We start from the raw sequence: 16,705 nt of genomic DNA, 5'->3' as shown, positions 1-16,705 counted from the left end.
TAAAGGAAATGGGCCTGTGTTTAAAAATAAAAGCTTTCCATTCTATATTTTAGACTTAGTAGTTATCCCATGGACCACTGCCTCTTACCCAACAAACTTGTTTTAAATTCGAAATGAGGAAGAGGCTCAAAGGGAACACCTTCCATTTGGCGAATGGGATAGTACCTCCTTTGATGTTTCAGTAACTTTTCAATGTTTTGTGACTGGATTTTAGGTGAAACATACTAATATATAGCATACCAATTCAGTACACATTTTAAAACCCATTTTAGGTGTCGGAAAAACGTTTCTGACTCTTAAAATGGGTTTAATACATCTGAAAAAGCAATTTAATGTTCACAACCTCTGAATGAGATCGCTTGCAACCATAAAAATGCTTAGTACATCTGGCCTGTAAACATTACCCTAAAGCTGACAGTTTCCTTAGTCCTATATTATATTATATTTATTAGTTCACAATCCATTATCGTTACCCCTTATCCTAATCATACACTGAATCAGTTATGCTATTCTGGCACTAACCATGACTCATTACTAAATTAATTTAAATCATTTTTACTTATGAATAATTACAACTAACAGCAATCCTAAAACTATTTGTCATCTATTTATTTAAATTTAAAACATGATAGCAATGTGTACTACTAATGCTAGTCATAACCCTATAATTAATTCTGTTTATAAAATGTAATTCAACTTACATTTGTATATTGTGTTAAAGTAAGTTTTACCCTGTCTATAAATGAAATTAAATATTGAAGCAATTTATCAATCTGTTTCCAATGTCTCTTGCGGATCCTGGCCTTATATTTCATCAAATATATTTTTATTTCACCTATTTCAATAACATTAATACTGGCTCCCCTAACTCTACCCTCTTAACCATAGCTATAAATGTTGATGAAATATTTAAAATTGAACATAGTCAAGCTAAGTAGCATAAAACCTTATATTTTGTTTAATCAACTAAAGTGGAACTATCCTCCCTAATTCTAACTCTAGATTAATTAAAGTGCACTGATATTAATTATTTACTAATCACCCTAGTACCAAAATATATTAGCTCAAAAGTTGTTCTACTTATGCCTTGGGCAAAGTGACGGTATAACCCACTGAATGGAGGCAACATAAAGATGATGTGGATTGTTGCCTTTCTCATTTCACAGTTGAATTATGTTTTCCTGCAGCTGTGAGTTTTCAGACAACTATTGGTACACTGGGGACAGATGTCAAACAGAGATCAGCAAGATTGGTGTCTACGTTGGTGTGCCGTTGGGAGTCGCTGTGCTATTGGCTGTGATTATTGGTTTTATCGTTTTCGTGTGCCGAAATAAAAAAGATCCGGATACGGAGAAGTAAGTGATGCACTTTGTTTCAATGTATTCCTTGTTCTTCCAGACCAAGAATCATAAGTTTTTGACTTTGATGAGCAAATATTAATTGGCCTACATATAAAAGTGTTGAAACCACAGATGACCTTTTCTTGACTATAGACTGGTAATTGGGTGGTATTAAACTATTGGACCAGTCACATATTTTGTGCCAATCATGCAGGAAAAAATAGTCAGAGGGCTCCCATGAACACTTAGTTAGGGTTCAAGAATGGGACTGAGAGATTTTAACAAGCAGGAAGTGGAGATCAGGCTACAAAAAGATGTTAGTGATGGAGAGATGGTGGAAAGAGTTAATATTGGGGAGAGGATTGGTGACAGAGAGGTGGGAAACTAGAAATATGGAGTGAACAGAAGACATGGAGATATGTGAAGACAATATTCAATAGAAGGGTGTTACTGGGTATTGTATCAACATCATAGGATAGTTACAATGTTGGGGCAAAGTTCCAGTTAATGGGCAGAGAGTAGAGAAGGTGTGGGCCATTAAATATCTACCCATGTTTACCTAAGGAGTTTCTCACGCCGTTGGGCAACCCAGGTACTTATAAATTAGGTGAGTGGGGAAGCTCAAAGGTTGTCTGACCAAAGATGCCTCAAAACATACACTGATGTTTTAACAGATAAGGCAAAAATAATCTGAACCAATGAGGTGGAAGCCCAAAAGTTAAGGCTGTTAACCAGTGATGGATGGATGCAGAGTAGCTGGAAAAGATAAGTAATGAACACAGGCGAGCTCTTTGAGCACAGAGAAATAAAGCTCGTTCTGCTGATGTGAAAACTTGCCCCAGATGTAACAAGGCATTTTTTAGGAACTCCAGAAGCAAAATCCTCAAGCCAGCAGAAGTCAGGCATGAATTGTCAAATGGATGCTAAGATAAGCTATTCGGGAAGGGGTTTTATGAACTGAAAGAATTCCAGGAGATGAGCAGGTGAAAAGGGAACATGTGCTTGGTGAGTAAGTAAAATATCAGATGAGGTACTAATTACAAGACAATAGCCCTGTTCCCGAGTTAATAGACCAGACAGAAAACCTATATAATTATTAATTGAAATTAGAGAAAAACATGAAGGGTGTGAAAGAAATTCACAACTTACCGAACTGAGGAATAACAAAAGAGTGGCAAAATATACCTTCAACCAATGTAACACAAAAGTATGCAATGTATTTTGTGAATGTTATATCATTGGCTTGAGGCCTGCTCTGGTAGCATGATCATAGGGAAACCGCAAATCAAAGAAGTGGGAGAAAAAAAAGTCCCCACTAGCCAGACGCAGGCAGAACAAATATTTTCAAAAAGCAAAATGGAGGTCTGTGGGTCCAGAGAAGGGGCTGCTGCAAGGAATTCTCATCTGGAGCACTTTGTAGGATCACTCACATCATGAATGTTTGTTTTTCAGGATGTTAGACAAGGAGAAGAAATGGTATGAGGACGAGGCGGAATCAGGGTCCTGCGAAAGCTTCACAATTCGAAATCGAGGCACCCTTAACTGGGACGGTAAGAGCCTTTACCATTGAATGTTTACCTTCTGTAACTGGTGAGCATTTGATCTCATATATGGTAGAGGGTATGATCGAAACGAGCACTTCAATGGCTGCACTTAAAGAAAGAATATAGAGGACAAGGATAATATCAGACAACATTAGCATTATTACACGGATAGCAAAGCAAGTACTGTAAGAGCCCCAACATGTATGCTTCAGTCTTTAGGGCAGTTTATAGATGGGTGGTAATATAAATTTCCTCCAATTTGTGGAACAAACGCTGACACCATTGGAGAATCTTAAAAAAAAAGGCCTCTGCAAACTGACTCAATGGAGGAACTTCCACAAGCAGATTCTCCTCTCGATTTAGCCTGTCCATTTTTCCTGAGCTTTGCACTGTAGTTCCGGAATAACCGGAGCCACACTAGACTTCGATAATGTCCTCATCAGATACCTTTACATAAAGTAATCAAATAGATATCAGTTACATAGTCAGGGGTATTCCTGAAATCTAGCCCTCTGTATATACAGATGAGGCACCTTGCTCTATATGAAGAGATGCTTTGGATGCCCCCCTAGGCCTTGAAGTTTTGTTTCACACATTAGTCCTTACTTCGAGTCCGTTACCCCTTATAAAGTACATTGTGGTTTTGCACACAATATGCAGTATCATAGTTCAAACATTATAAAGCACCCCGTGCTAATATGCATATGTTGTGGATGTCTTTCTTAAGCTTTCCGATATCCATGTAAAGCCTCAGATAGCAGAGAGGGAAAAAGTAAATGAAACTGATGAGACATTGTCAGGATGGATGACATTTCAATGGTGCAATGCTGCGGTGCAGAGATTCCACTTGAAGACGTAGAATTGTCCTAAACCAAAAATAATGCTTAAAGCCAAGAAAAAGCATCACCACCATCATCAATCTACAGCTAGATAAATAGAAGACTTCTTCCACAGCACCGTCTCACCTAAACCTAAACCCATGCAGAATCATGCAGGAAGCATAAAGGGAATTAAATACAAAACCCCCTGAAAGCTTTCATACACCTAGTCCAAAGCCTATGGCTATGAGTGAATCAAGGCGAAAATCAATCATAGTCGACCAATCAGCAGATAGCGAGGAAACATTGTGAAGCGGTTTTCATAACACAGGCATGAGCCCAATCCTAATCCCAATCCCAATATCAATCCTCAATCCAACCCTACCACAATACATGTTGCACCTAACAAAGTCACACAGAAAAAAAGACTGGTACAATATAAAGCACTGCTTATTTAAAAGGGAAGATTATAACAAAGCTTTGATAAACTTAAACCCAACCACAAAACTACCCCCCCTTTCCGAATCTTTTCCGATATGCGGAGCAAAGCAAATAAATGGAATAGCATACTTACAGCTTTTCTTACCACAAAATCCAAAAACAAACCCTATATCTAAATTATAACCCTAATCCCACACACAAACAAAAATGAGACAACTAAATCCCATCATTAACCATGAGCCCACACCCATTACCAAGCAGACAAATATAAAGGTTCCAGGAGAGCTTTCATGCCAATAACACAGTCTGAAGCCTTTCCATAGTTCCAAGCAAAACTCTATCAAGAACTCAGTCATCCTCAAACTCAGTTGCCATCCACCGTTATTATTATCACTAACCCTAGGCACACACTCAATACAACACAGGAGAAGGGGACAGTCAAAAAGATCACTTTATGAATACAACTCAAAATACAATCACACCTAGAATAAAGCAAGAGAAAGGAGAGGCAAAGTACCACTTTTGTAACCTTAACCCTAATAAGAACCCTAAACCTAATCCTAGACCAATCCCAACCTCAATAGCCCCTAATCACAGCCGGACGACTGTACTTACAGCTAAGGAAGCAAAACTGTAAACTTCGTACTTGTATAGCGCACTACTCTCCTGTTAGGGTCTCAAGGCGCTGTACGCATACTGCTGTGGAACCCCTCCTGGCTTTTCCCTGTGAGGTGCCCACTCCTGGGCAACCTCCAAGGTGAAGCCAGGCATCCAAGCGCTGTTGGGGCCGTTGTGGAGATTAAGCAAGCTATTGCCCAGAGTTACAGAGTGGGACCCATGAATAACATTAGGCACCGATGCGAGAATTATCAGGTCCAAAGAAATTGAGCCCAAGACCCGCTGAGGCGGGAATTGAACCCTGGTCCCGGGCCAGATTTCTGCATCAGGGTCTGCCGCTCAACCATTGAGCCACACTTCTCCAAAAGAACTACTCTAACTAGACTCCTTATCCTATTTCTTGATATAAGGCTAGAAAACCTAACCCCAAGCCTAGAATAAATCAATAGTTTTCAGCATTCATAACCCAAATCCGAATCCGTAACCCGGTACAAAGGATCGAGCACTGCATTCATAGCCACAACCCACACTTAAAACAATGATAATACAATTATAATAATCCTGCTTCGACAAGTGGAACAAAACAACAGTACGAATAGTTAGCCATAAACCAGCAACCAGAAGGAGGCCAGAGAGCACACCTTTCCCAAATGTAACCACAAACTCCACATCCAGATGAAAATGAGAGAATGCAGGTGTCCATGGACAGTTGTCCCAATCACAAAACGTCATTCTAATTAAACACAGAAACTAGGTAATAGAAAGTAAGAGTCCAGGGACCTTCATGCTCCCAGTGATATGTTGGGATACGGAGCTAGTTCCTTCTAGGTTGAGTCTTGCGGGGTGTGGAGTTGTGAGAAGTCTCAGGAAATGAAGTCATATAAAGCACCTCACCTTTGGCTGACAATTTGTTTTAGCCATATGACTGTTAAGGGTACTTTCTAATCTGCCTGTCCTCTGTGCCCTAATGGTTTGTTTACACAACTCTGCCTTTGTTTGTTTCAGGTGCCGAAGGCAGTTCAGCTTCCGGCTCTTTCAGGCCATCCCTGGATAAAGTGAACACTAAAACACAGGTAGGGGTCATATGTTCATCTGACCTGACTGTGACTTTCCAAAGGGCCCTGTAGGAGTTGCAAAAGAGGGGTGAAGTATAAATTTAGAAGCCAAGCAGTTGTTAATATCAAGGGTATAGCATGGGTCCCTGTGGTGCTGGGGATCTCCACCTATATACAGCTCAGCCAAGGTCTTTGAATATGCATCATATAGACTATGGCCCTCATTCTGACCCTGGCGGTCTTTGACCGCCAGGGCGGAGGACCGCGGGAGCACCGCCGACAAGCCGGCCGTGCTTCAATGGGGATTCCGACCGCGGCGGTAAAGCCGCGGTCGGACCGGCACCACTGGCGGGGTCCCGCCAGTGTACCGCGGCCCCATTGAATCCTCCGCGGCGGCGCAGCTTGCTGCACCGCCGCGGGGATTCTGACCCCCCCTACCGCCATCCAGATCCCGGCGGTCGGACCGCCGAGATCCGGATGGCGGTAGGGGGGGTCGCGGGGCCCCTGGGGGCCCCTGCAGTGCCCATGCCACTGGCATGGGCATTGCAGGGGCCCCCGTAAGAGGTCCCCTAAATGTATTTCACTGTCTGCTGCGCAGACAGTGAAATACGCGACGGGTGCAACTGCACCCGTCGCACAGCTTCCACTCCGCCGGCTCGATTCCGAGCCGGCTTCATCGTGGAAGCCTCTTTCCCGCTGGGCTGGCTGGCGGTCTGAAGGAGACCGCCCGCCAGCCCAGCGGGAAAGTCAGAATTACCGCCGCGGTCTTTCGACCGCGGAACGGTAACCTGACGGCGGGACTTTGGCGGGCGGCCTCCGCCGCCCGCCAAGGTCAGAATGAGGGCCTATATGTTTTTTGAGGGCTTGCAGGGACCCTGCATGATGCGGGGCTCACTGACGTCTCTCACAATATTTTGCAGGAGACATAGGGTCTCATAATTTCTTTTTGTGCTACTTTCAATGCCAGCTTCAGCTAACACGTCATAATTGTATTGTACTGCATTGTAGCATTTATATAGCAGTAGGGTGTGTAGTTGGAAGGGTGTTTTTGTTTTGAGGCTCTGTGGGAAAGTCTCCCCATCTTTTGCATAATGACCACCAAGCTGCAGTCATCATCTTTGGGAACGCATCGGCTGGTTGTGTGATGGGTGTGAGTATACAGGAGACAGACACACATTATACTTGCAATATGGACAAAAACATGTAGGCAACTACACAGCACCAGCCTGTAATCCATAGCGCAACGCGTGCCAGGCAAACATGGCGATGAATTAGTAAAATTATGCTAAAAGTGCGAGAAATGGAATTAGTGACATGAGCAATAATCATGCCCTTTGTTTAAAACTCAAGGGTAATGCCTACAGCTGAACAAACATATCCCATGAAAGAAGAAGTAATTGGAAGAGAAATCAAAGTTGGCAACCTGTCTAGAAACTGCACAATCTATTAAATTGACCATATTCAACCTACCCCTACTAGCCTAGAGGGAGTCACATTTTTAGGAGGGGTTCACACCCCAAACACCTCACAAGCTCCTGAAGACTCACAAAGGTGGATGAGTAGCAGTGAAGTTGAACCCTATTCAGGTTATGGCTGAGACCCTAGCCAGACTAGCATCATGTGCATGTGAGGGAGAGAATCCAAAGGCTTTGTCAATTGCTTCCCTTGCAGAGTAATGCAAATCGGTCTCCCTTATGCTAGCATTCTGTTATCAGCCCTTTATGAAAGCCTAATATTTTTTAGATTCCAGAAAACCTTGCTCTTTTCAGTTTTCAAGTTCTATCTAGGCATCCTCCTGGGCGTCTATAATTTCCCCCACAGACATCTTCCACTTTCATTATAAGTAGAAAATGACATTTCAGACTAAAAAAGTAAACATATTGTGAAATGAGACATGCCTGCTTCCACTGTTTCAGCTAAGACAGCAGGAGAGCACAAATATGGTAGTTCTCACTGTGTTCAATGTTGCCCATCTCTTCTCTGAACCCTGAGCCTTGTGACAAACACCTTTCATATATTTCTCCACAAGTTAACTTTACTTTCGATTTCCTCTGTCTGACCCCTTCCTATGTCCCCTCCTCCCTCATTAACTCTGCTCTCACCTCAAGCAAGAGGCCAATGATCTAAACCAATACTAGCTTAAGGTGTCATTCCCTGTCCTAGACAACTGTTAGTTCAACATTTCTGAAGACCAGCTGCACCCGCCACAGTGTGTCGACTGAGCTGCTGGATACTACAGCTCCAGTTCCCCCGTGGAACAGTTCATTTGCTTGCTGTATTCATCCAGGAACACCAGCCTTGGTCCCCGTAGGCACCTTTTAGGGGACTTAGCACTTTAAAACTGACAGCAATGTCTCGGCCAAACCTTGCTGATTCCTAGATACTTAGGGGCATATTTATACTCGGTTTGCGCCGAATTAGCATCATTTTTTTACGCTAATTCAGTGCAAACTGAACTCCATAGTTATACTTTGGCGCTAGACATGTCTAGCGCCAAAGTTATGGAGTTTATGTCATTTTCTGGAGGGGAAAACCTACCTTGTGTCAATGAAATGCAAGGTAGGCATTCCTGTCCAGAAAAGGACAATATGGCCTTTGCGCCATATTTATCCCCGTGCTAAAATCCAGCACGGGGGATGGGGGCCTTAAAAATTGGCGCTAACCTTGCTTAGTGCCATTATTTAATTCCTGGGTATGGGCAGGCGTAAGGGGACCTGTAGGCAGGTTTCCATGGTCGGAAACCATGGAAATTGCCCACAAGTGCTTGTCCATGTCCCCAGAGACAACCCCACCCACTCCTACCCACACCAGGAGGTCACCTACGGATGGGGGACCCATCCGAAGGTAAGTCCGGGTGAGTATATATTTTTTGTCCAATGCCACTCGGGGGCCCTGACTTGGGGCCCCCTGCACATCGCTGGTCCCAATGGGGTAGTGGGCATGGGTCCGGTCTTTACCCCAAGACAAGAGCCATGTCCATGGGGCTTGTGCGCCTGAAAATGGCGCTACACTGCAAATTGCCTCTAAACAGTGTAGCACCATAATTTGGCGCACAAGCCCCGGTTCCCCCTACGCTTCCCCGGTCCTGTGGGCCTTAGCGCCGGCTAGTACCATTCCATAAATATGGCAACCGGCTGGCGTCTAGGAATGGCGCTGGCCGGCGCTATACTTTTTGGCGCAAACCTGCGTTAGTGCAGGTTTGCCCCAAAAAGCATAAATATGGGCCAAAGTCCCATCCTACTAACCTTTGCCATTACCAACATATGACCCTCAATCTACCTCTATCAATCAGAGTGATCTGCCGGAGAGCACAGATAAGCAGGCTGCTGTACAACAGAACAATCACATGATCTAGAGAATTGGGCAAATGAGCAACCCAGTTCAGTAAAATAGAAGTAGAAGTCCTAATGAATACACATCCATACACACACTGTGCCCAGCGGGATTGGACCTCTCTTACTCCTGCCATCAACCAATACGAAACACTACTAAACAAATGCATGGGAGATACACATCTTTACTGAGCAGTCTCCACGATTCCAGACCACCGTGCTCCGGGCAATTGAAATTCCACAACGGTAAAGAACATCCAGGCTCTAGACGTACTACAAGACTGAAAAAAATATGAAGAAGCATGATGTAGAAGTCTAACAACGTAGCGTAACATCTGTGCTGCACAGGTGATCTTGGAGTCAGTCAAATGATGAGGAATTGTTACTTAATTTGGTTAGTATACTTCCTGGCCACTAGATGGCACAACACTCCTGTACTTCCAAGAGAGGGCGAGTCCCCTATTAACGTCACTGCCATAGCCTGTAATCTCAGTCTTCCCTTGTACAAATAACTTGGTCTCCAAAGTCTCATTTACCATGTCATTGTTTCAAAGTTCATATGCCATAACTTTAAATAAGAGTTAACCTGTAGTTTAAAAAAAGCAGGCACAGAGCTTTTAATCATTCTTACAGACGTGCAATTCAAATCTGCACATTCTGCATTCACAACACTCTGCCCTTCTCTGGCTAATCTATGAAGAGTCGTTTAACAAAGGCCACAACAAGAGATGGGTCTGGAGGTATGCACTGTAGGAGGGAACTGTATTTCATTTCTTCAAATGACATAATATTTTGGGAGATGTCTGACAGGAAGTTATGACGTGCAATACTAGCAAGTGAAACGCTGTGCCCAAGCCACTGTTATTATGTAATGGATATAATACCCCCTTGCCGTACATTATAAGGATATTGCAGATCACAGAGGAGCTCCATAACCATATAGAGGAACTAGGCGGAAGGTCGAGCCAAACAAATATGAACCCAGCATCCCCGTGTTGTGCATTACTCATTTATTAAGTAATTGTTTGACGTGGATATACTCATAATGTCCTCAAAGAAAAATGCACAATTGTTTGCACTTTTTCTATTTATGCATGTATTTGTTTTACAAAGCAATATGTTTCCTTGGTTACTTTCGAGTTCACCGAAAGGTGTCCTCTGATGCTGCCTGGGCTGGTGCAGTACCACAATATCATAGTCGGAACATTACCTCACATAAATAGTGTGCCCCAAAAGTGGTCTACACAAGTATCACCTCGTTTGAAGTTAATAAGAGAAACTCATTCTGCACCCAGGAAGGTGGTACATTTGTAAAGGTGCTATTTATGTCAAACCATATTTGCTGTACGTCAGTCTTCCATGCAACGCGTTGATCAGTTCTGTAAGAGAATGACTGAATAGTGTGGTTTCAGAGGTTTCTTAAAACCCCTGCAGTTCGACTATAGCCCTAAGTGCAGGGCTAGAGTTGTATCTGCACTCCCAAGGAATGACAATTAGGCTTCACTGTGTGAATGATCATTGCTGGGCTAGGAGTGCAGCGACTGATCACAAACTACCAGCAGACGTATAATGGGGTTCAGCATTGGTAGCTACCCAGGTCCTTTGGTCCTCCATTTTATATTCAGTGGCCGCTCTTTTTCAAACTACTGCGGCTTTAAACACATTATTATTGGAACACCTTGAGTTCTTCTCCACCAAGGGCTTGCACGTGACAAAATGGTTGTTTCTGATGGTACTTCAATCCCAGAGGTGGAAAGCAATCTGTTATTGATATCTACTCATCTACAGATGTATGTTGTGTAGACTTCCCATGACCAGCCCTTCCACGATCATCACTCTCTTCCATCATTACCATTTGAGTTGTGTCTGAGCTTTGGAAGCGCTAGTAGAGAGGGAGAACAGAGCTCCACCCATTCTAAGGGACCAACCCCACCGGCCACAGACTTCTCCTCGAAGAGGGCTGGTCAAGTGAGCCTTGAGTGCCCAGTGGCCTTAGTGCATCTACCATCCCGCAGTGGATGCAGGGGCCGAAGAAGTCTTTCGCAGCTGGCCGCCTTTCTGCAGTTAGTCATGGTGCCCTCGGTACCCTGTGCTTTTTATCTCCTTAATGTTCAGATATGTCCACTCTCGAGATGAGTTGGAAAACACGCGTTCCTGTGCAGCCCGCTTCTACGTTGGAAGGGCGTTGTACTGTAGAGAATGGATTGATCTCTGGGCATTTTTTAAGTCTGTTTGCAGTGCAGGGTCACGTTTTGTGAGTTTTCCCTTTGTTACGAAAGTGGTACGAAAGTGCGATATATATATATATATATATATTTTTTTTTTGGGGGGGGGGGGGGGTTAGGGGGGAGGGGTGCCTGGCCACTCTGCTTATCCTGGAGCTAGAAATGCTCACAAGTAATGAAACTGTGAAAACATCCGTTCAACGCGTCGTGACATTTTCAGAAAAGCAACAAGTGTGAAATAAACTTATGAAAATGTTTTCTGTGGCTAGGACAAAAATACGACTTGATTTTTTTTTTTTTTTCTAGAAAAGTAAGTCAAACGTACATCAGAGTTTTTCCATTTTTTAGAACGCAAACCCTGCAAATTGATTATCATGACAGAATTTGAAACCTTAAAATATATTTTGGCGTCAATTAATAAGTGTTGTGATTTAAAACAAAAAAAAATCTTGAAGTTTAAATTAGGAATTACACCCGGTTCCACTGCCTGCAGTAAAATTTCACACACTCCAAATCTGGCGCAACTTTTAACTCTTTGGCTCCTGGAAGCACGTAGAACTAGGTGACCTTTATCTGTAGAACTGGCCTCTCATTCACTGACTGAAGCTACCTCCACAAAATATATTTTCCCCTCAATTGTTCTTGGTTACCCCGCATTTTGCAGAAGGAATAGTCTCAAAAGCATTACACTGGGAACTCCCTTCCTTTTCCCAGAGTTTTAACATTTTGTCAAGGTTGTAAACAGGCTTCTATGAAAATGCTGCACATTATTACATAAATGTTAAATGAGGGGGTACGCTCAAAATCACACCATTTTCCTTTTTCCTTTGTAGCTTAAAATCGGAAGACCTCAGATGGCAAGCAGGTGAACCTTGTGTCTACAGTGTAAACCAAAGGCCCTGAAATGTCGATAACGAAGAATCAAGCCCCTTCTCAAGCTATCAAAGCAAGCGTCGTGGCCATGAACAATGCAGCACTGGATGGAAGATGGAAACAGCTGTTCTCAGACATGCCAGGGGTCCTTGGACATTGTCAGTGAACAGTACAAACAAAATGGCCGCCCGCCTTGTTCCCACAGCTCTGTTCTCATGAAGATCCTACGCTGCATGAGGTCAATTGAACTGCACTCCTGTTTGTCTGCTTCCCAAACTTTCCAGGACAGCGGGACACGTGATGTCTAACACTAGCCAGGACACACACCGCCACACTTGTGGGAGTGCCGTCAAGCACAACCAACATGTTCCAGTCTGCTGAGAGCCCACTCCACTGCACATCTGTATTCTTCATGTTTATTAAATGAGGCTTGTGAAGTTGAAGTGCAACCTGTTGATTGATGTAGCCTCTCTTTTGGTGGCAATTTGCTTAGGGCAATATTGGGATGTGTCAGCAATCAGTGACTGGTACTGATTTTGTGGGTGGCTGAAATGATCTCTTAACCAGAAATCTGAAGCCAGTTCCACTGTGATGAAAACTCCCAGGAAGCCTGGGCTCCTTGGTACTCATTGGGCACCTCACTTCCTTGTGTAAGTGTTTGGCATTGTTTTATTTTATGCTGCTCCACCGTGGACCTTCACTGCAGGAGAAAAGCTGTAAAGAGTGAAGGTGAGACAAGAAATGACAAGATATGGTATAGGGAAAAGGAAGTGCTAGAAAAGAAACAGCCTGAAAAACTCCAGGAAACAGGGGGTGTTCTATTCTCAATAAGGCCCATCGTCTGGATAGTCATTTTAAGACTTTTGTAGGATTTGCCAAGAATTTGCACATCTGGGCATAAGTAGGGTTGTGAAAAGCTGCCTAAGTTAAATGTAACCAACTTCCTAAAGTTTTTTTTAAAGAATTGCCACTATGCCAGATTCAAGAAGTAGAAGTCTAAGAAAACATAGCCAAAAGAGGTTTGCAGAGTAAAGTCCCCACAAAACCCATGGCTCCTTTCACAAAGCTATTTACATATTTAGGATCAGATTTTATGTGCATAATGCCTATTTTAGGAGTGCATGTCCGTGTGTTCAGAAAGCATAGATTTAGGTGGATAGAAAGGTTTACTTAAGCATGCTTCTTCTTGTATGTAAGTCTTCTCCAAGGGTGACACCATTAGTTGCATGGAATGAAGGCCCAGGAAAGCGTGGCTGGCACCATGTTTATGGGTATTCCCAAACCTTCCCAGGCCCATTCGACGCACTGCTTACCTTTTTTGATGCACACTTGCCTGTGCGTGTTATTTTGACGTTATCCAGGTACTTTTCAACACTAACAGTGTTTTACCTGTTTTCTCAAGGATTTAAGACTCTTTTTGCTTTTGTAATTTTTGGTCTTGTTTCAAGGTGAGAATGAGGTGGGAAAGCATTCAAAATTGGTTAGGTTGTATGGGGAAGATGTGTCTCCATAGGGAAAAATATATTCCCTGTACAGACAAAATTATTTATATTAATATCTAGCATTTACACTCACAGAAATGTTCTTACATTGTTGGAAAATGGGAATGCTAAAGGTTTCCCAGAAGAACTCACGGGAACCTACGAGTGTCGCAGCGTCCCCAGCGTTCTGTTGGAAATCTCTGTGAATTCCAAAAAAGTCCCAGGTAGAAATCTACTAGTGTAAATGTCTGACTCTCTTGTGAATTTAGCCCCTAACTCTTGGAGTCAAATCCTCTTTGAGTCCGCACTCAACTACTTCCGGAAAGCTACAACGTGTTTTTTGTGTGAAAGTTGTGTTAAGTTTCCAAACTTAGCAACTTTGCAAAACTTTGTCAGATTTATTAAAAACATTTACAGCCCTTTTTCTGGTTTTCATGTACTGTTTAATGCTTCCCAAGAGAGGATTGCATTTTCTCCAGATGACTATTTTACTAATAACTTGAAAGGGCACGCTTAAAATAAAAGGTAGCTGATCTAGTGGACGGAAGAGGTGAGAGGGCCTTCACACCAAACAATAAGGTGTCCTTCTCACTCCATATCATTATGGTAATAGTTTCCAGTCTTGAGTGACTGTATGGAATTATGATGGCCTCTAGTCAAGGGATGCTTTCATCTTACTCATCATTCACGAATGTCCACCTCTGTCTACACACACCCTCTCCCTTGCTGTCCATGAGAACAGGGTGTGGGTTCAGCACTTTATATGGTCTTAATATGTTACTAATTTCATGTTGTTTAGTCATTAAGGCTAAATTATAGGCACAGAACAATCTTTGATCACACACACAGAATAATGTATTTGCTTTGATGTTGTATATGTACTGTATGTATGCATATCTATAAATATTTAAACTTATATTTTATATTATGGTCTAATAAAAATCTACTGTACACTCATCTTGTTGTTCCACAAAGAGTATCCTGGTTATAGGATGCAAAGGTTGAAGCCGACTTTGGGTGTGACTAGATGTTTTGTGAGAATTCGATTCTGTTGAGCCTTGTAGCTCCTTTCATTTTATTGCAGAGGATTAGACAGGGATGGTACAGTTTGTGGGGGTCAGGCACAACCCTTCATCAGAGATAAGGCTTTTCTGTATGGTCACCCCCATTTTCTCTGGATTGGTGCTTCTGGTTTTTGACTCTGTGCACTGGGAAACTGCTAACTAGGCCTCAGTGCATGTGCTCTGGCCCCTAGGACATGTTGAAATTGGCTACTCTCCTGGTTGGCAAATTTTTTATACCTATAAGTTCCTAGTTTATGATAACAAAGAGTACCCAGGGCATGTAAGTTAAATTTCACTCGTGAACTGCAATACATATTGTGCCACAGCTAAAGCAACAATGAAGAACATGTCTCCTAGTCCAGCCTCTGCAGCCTGGGTTGGTAGTTTTAAAACTGACAATTGGACCTGGAAAAATAACCCTCTTGCTGGGCCTAGACCTTCTTTTTTAATGCTTACAAGTCACTACTAAGATAAGTCCTAAATACCCAGAGGAAAGGCTGCATTGTATTTAAAAAGTAGGACATTTATGTATATATTTTTTTATTTGGTATATTGTATAATTTGTTTTTCATGTTCTAGCAGTAAAAAAACTCCAAAGTTGTTTTTCAGTGTAGCAAGATTGAATATTCAATAGGAAAGTAATGGGTAACAATATAACACCTTATAAAGCTTAACTTCAGTTTTGGAGCAGCCAGAAAAGTGGTTCAAGGACTCAATGTAAGAATAATTGAAAATCCAACTTAATGTTGAGGTCAGATTTTATATTACTATTTTAAAAATGACATTTTTACAAAATTTGAATTTCTCTGCCTCAGCCAAATGTGCCTTTCTGCCATAATCACTGTCACAAAGGAACTGAATGATTCCTTAATTAGGTGTGAATTGGCTCCCAGAGCTGTGACAAAGAAAGAAGGGTTGATCTTCCCCATGACTGGACAGCCATCTGGGCTGTGCATAAGAACTTAATTAACTTCATAGGATCCCTACACTGTGAGTGACGGATGTAATTCACACCTAGGTCTGCCTCTCCATTTGTCTTCATAGCCAACTTGTCTCTAAAACATGTGGGAGCTGCCCCAGAACTGGTTTGGAATACCCTTAAGTCAAGGTTTGCTCATTATCATAGCCACATGTCTGGGTGGGCACAGGGAGCTCTCACAGGGGAAGAAAGGTTCTGGCATGTTGGCTTTAGGAATAGAGGGGCACTGTGGGATATTTTACTGTAAAACACTCAGGAGGTGCTGCAAAAGTGGGAAGGGTCATCTCTGGAAACTTTTACCCTATTGGTTAATGAGTAGCCAGGAGTTTCCTCCACTCACACTGACAGGCTGGCACAGAGCATACATGTGGCACCAAAAAACACACAAAACTTGAGTGTATGCACTCTTATGAGGTTTGCTGTCACTCAGTAAAGAATGGCACTGTCTCCAAAATGCTAGAAATACTTAGGGCCAGACTTACAAGGCCCTAGCCCCACCGGAGCATCACTTTTTGCGATGCTCGGGTGGGGCTAACCAATTCTCCATATTTACAATGATGCTGCCCCAGATTTACAAGAATTAGTAAATCTGAGGCAGCGCCAAAATTGAACGCCACCCCAGGGATGGCGTTAGCATGGCACACTGAGGAGGAATACTTTTATTCCTCCTTTTTTTTGCTTTTTCCATGTTTGCTAGAAGAAGCAAAATGCCATAGATGATTGTTTATGTGCAGGAAGGAACACCTCCCTACACATAAACAATCACACCCCTCATGACACCCCTCAATGCAGACACCCTTGCACTATGGTGCAAGTATGCTTGCGTTGGTGCAGGCTGCCTAATTTAGCACCGGTGCACGGGGAAATGCAGGGCTGTGCTGTATTCTTGTAAATACGGTGCATCCATGCGTTTCGAAACTAGCACAGCGGGGCAA

General features: G+C 42.8%; 1 protein-coding gene across 1 annotated transcript in view; it reads left to right on the top strand.

The window, feature by feature from the left end:
* LOC138268040 (serine-rich adhesin for platelets-like) overlaps positions 1-14,677 on the top strand; it is a 60,255-nt gene extending 45,578 nt beyond the window's left edge. Inside the window, exons 9-12 of the mRNA XM_069217382.1 lie at positions 1,188-1,355; positions 2,793-2,890; positions 5,767-5,834; positions 12,207-14,677. Of these exons, the coding sequence (XP_069073483.1) occupies positions 1,188-1,355; positions 2,793-2,890; positions 5,767-5,834; positions 12,207-12,242 (370 nt within the window). The 3' untranslated portion in view covers positions 12,243-14,677. The remainder of the gene's footprint in view (positions 1-1,187; positions 1,356-2,792; positions 2,891-5,766; positions 5,835-12,206) is intronic.
* Positions 14,678-16,705: the final 2,028 nt, after the last annotated feature.

The sequence above is a fragment of the Pleurodeles waltl genome, chromosome 12 (genome assembly GCF_031143425.1).
Source record: "Pleurodeles waltl isolate 20211129_DDA chromosome 12, aPleWal1.hap1.20221129, whole genome shotgun sequence".
In the NCBI taxonomy this organism is placed as follows: domain Eukaryota; kingdom Metazoa; phylum Chordata; class Amphibia; order Caudata; family Salamandridae; genus Pleurodeles; species Pleurodeles waltl.
This window is presented reverse-complemented; position numbering and strand designations above follow the sequence as displayed.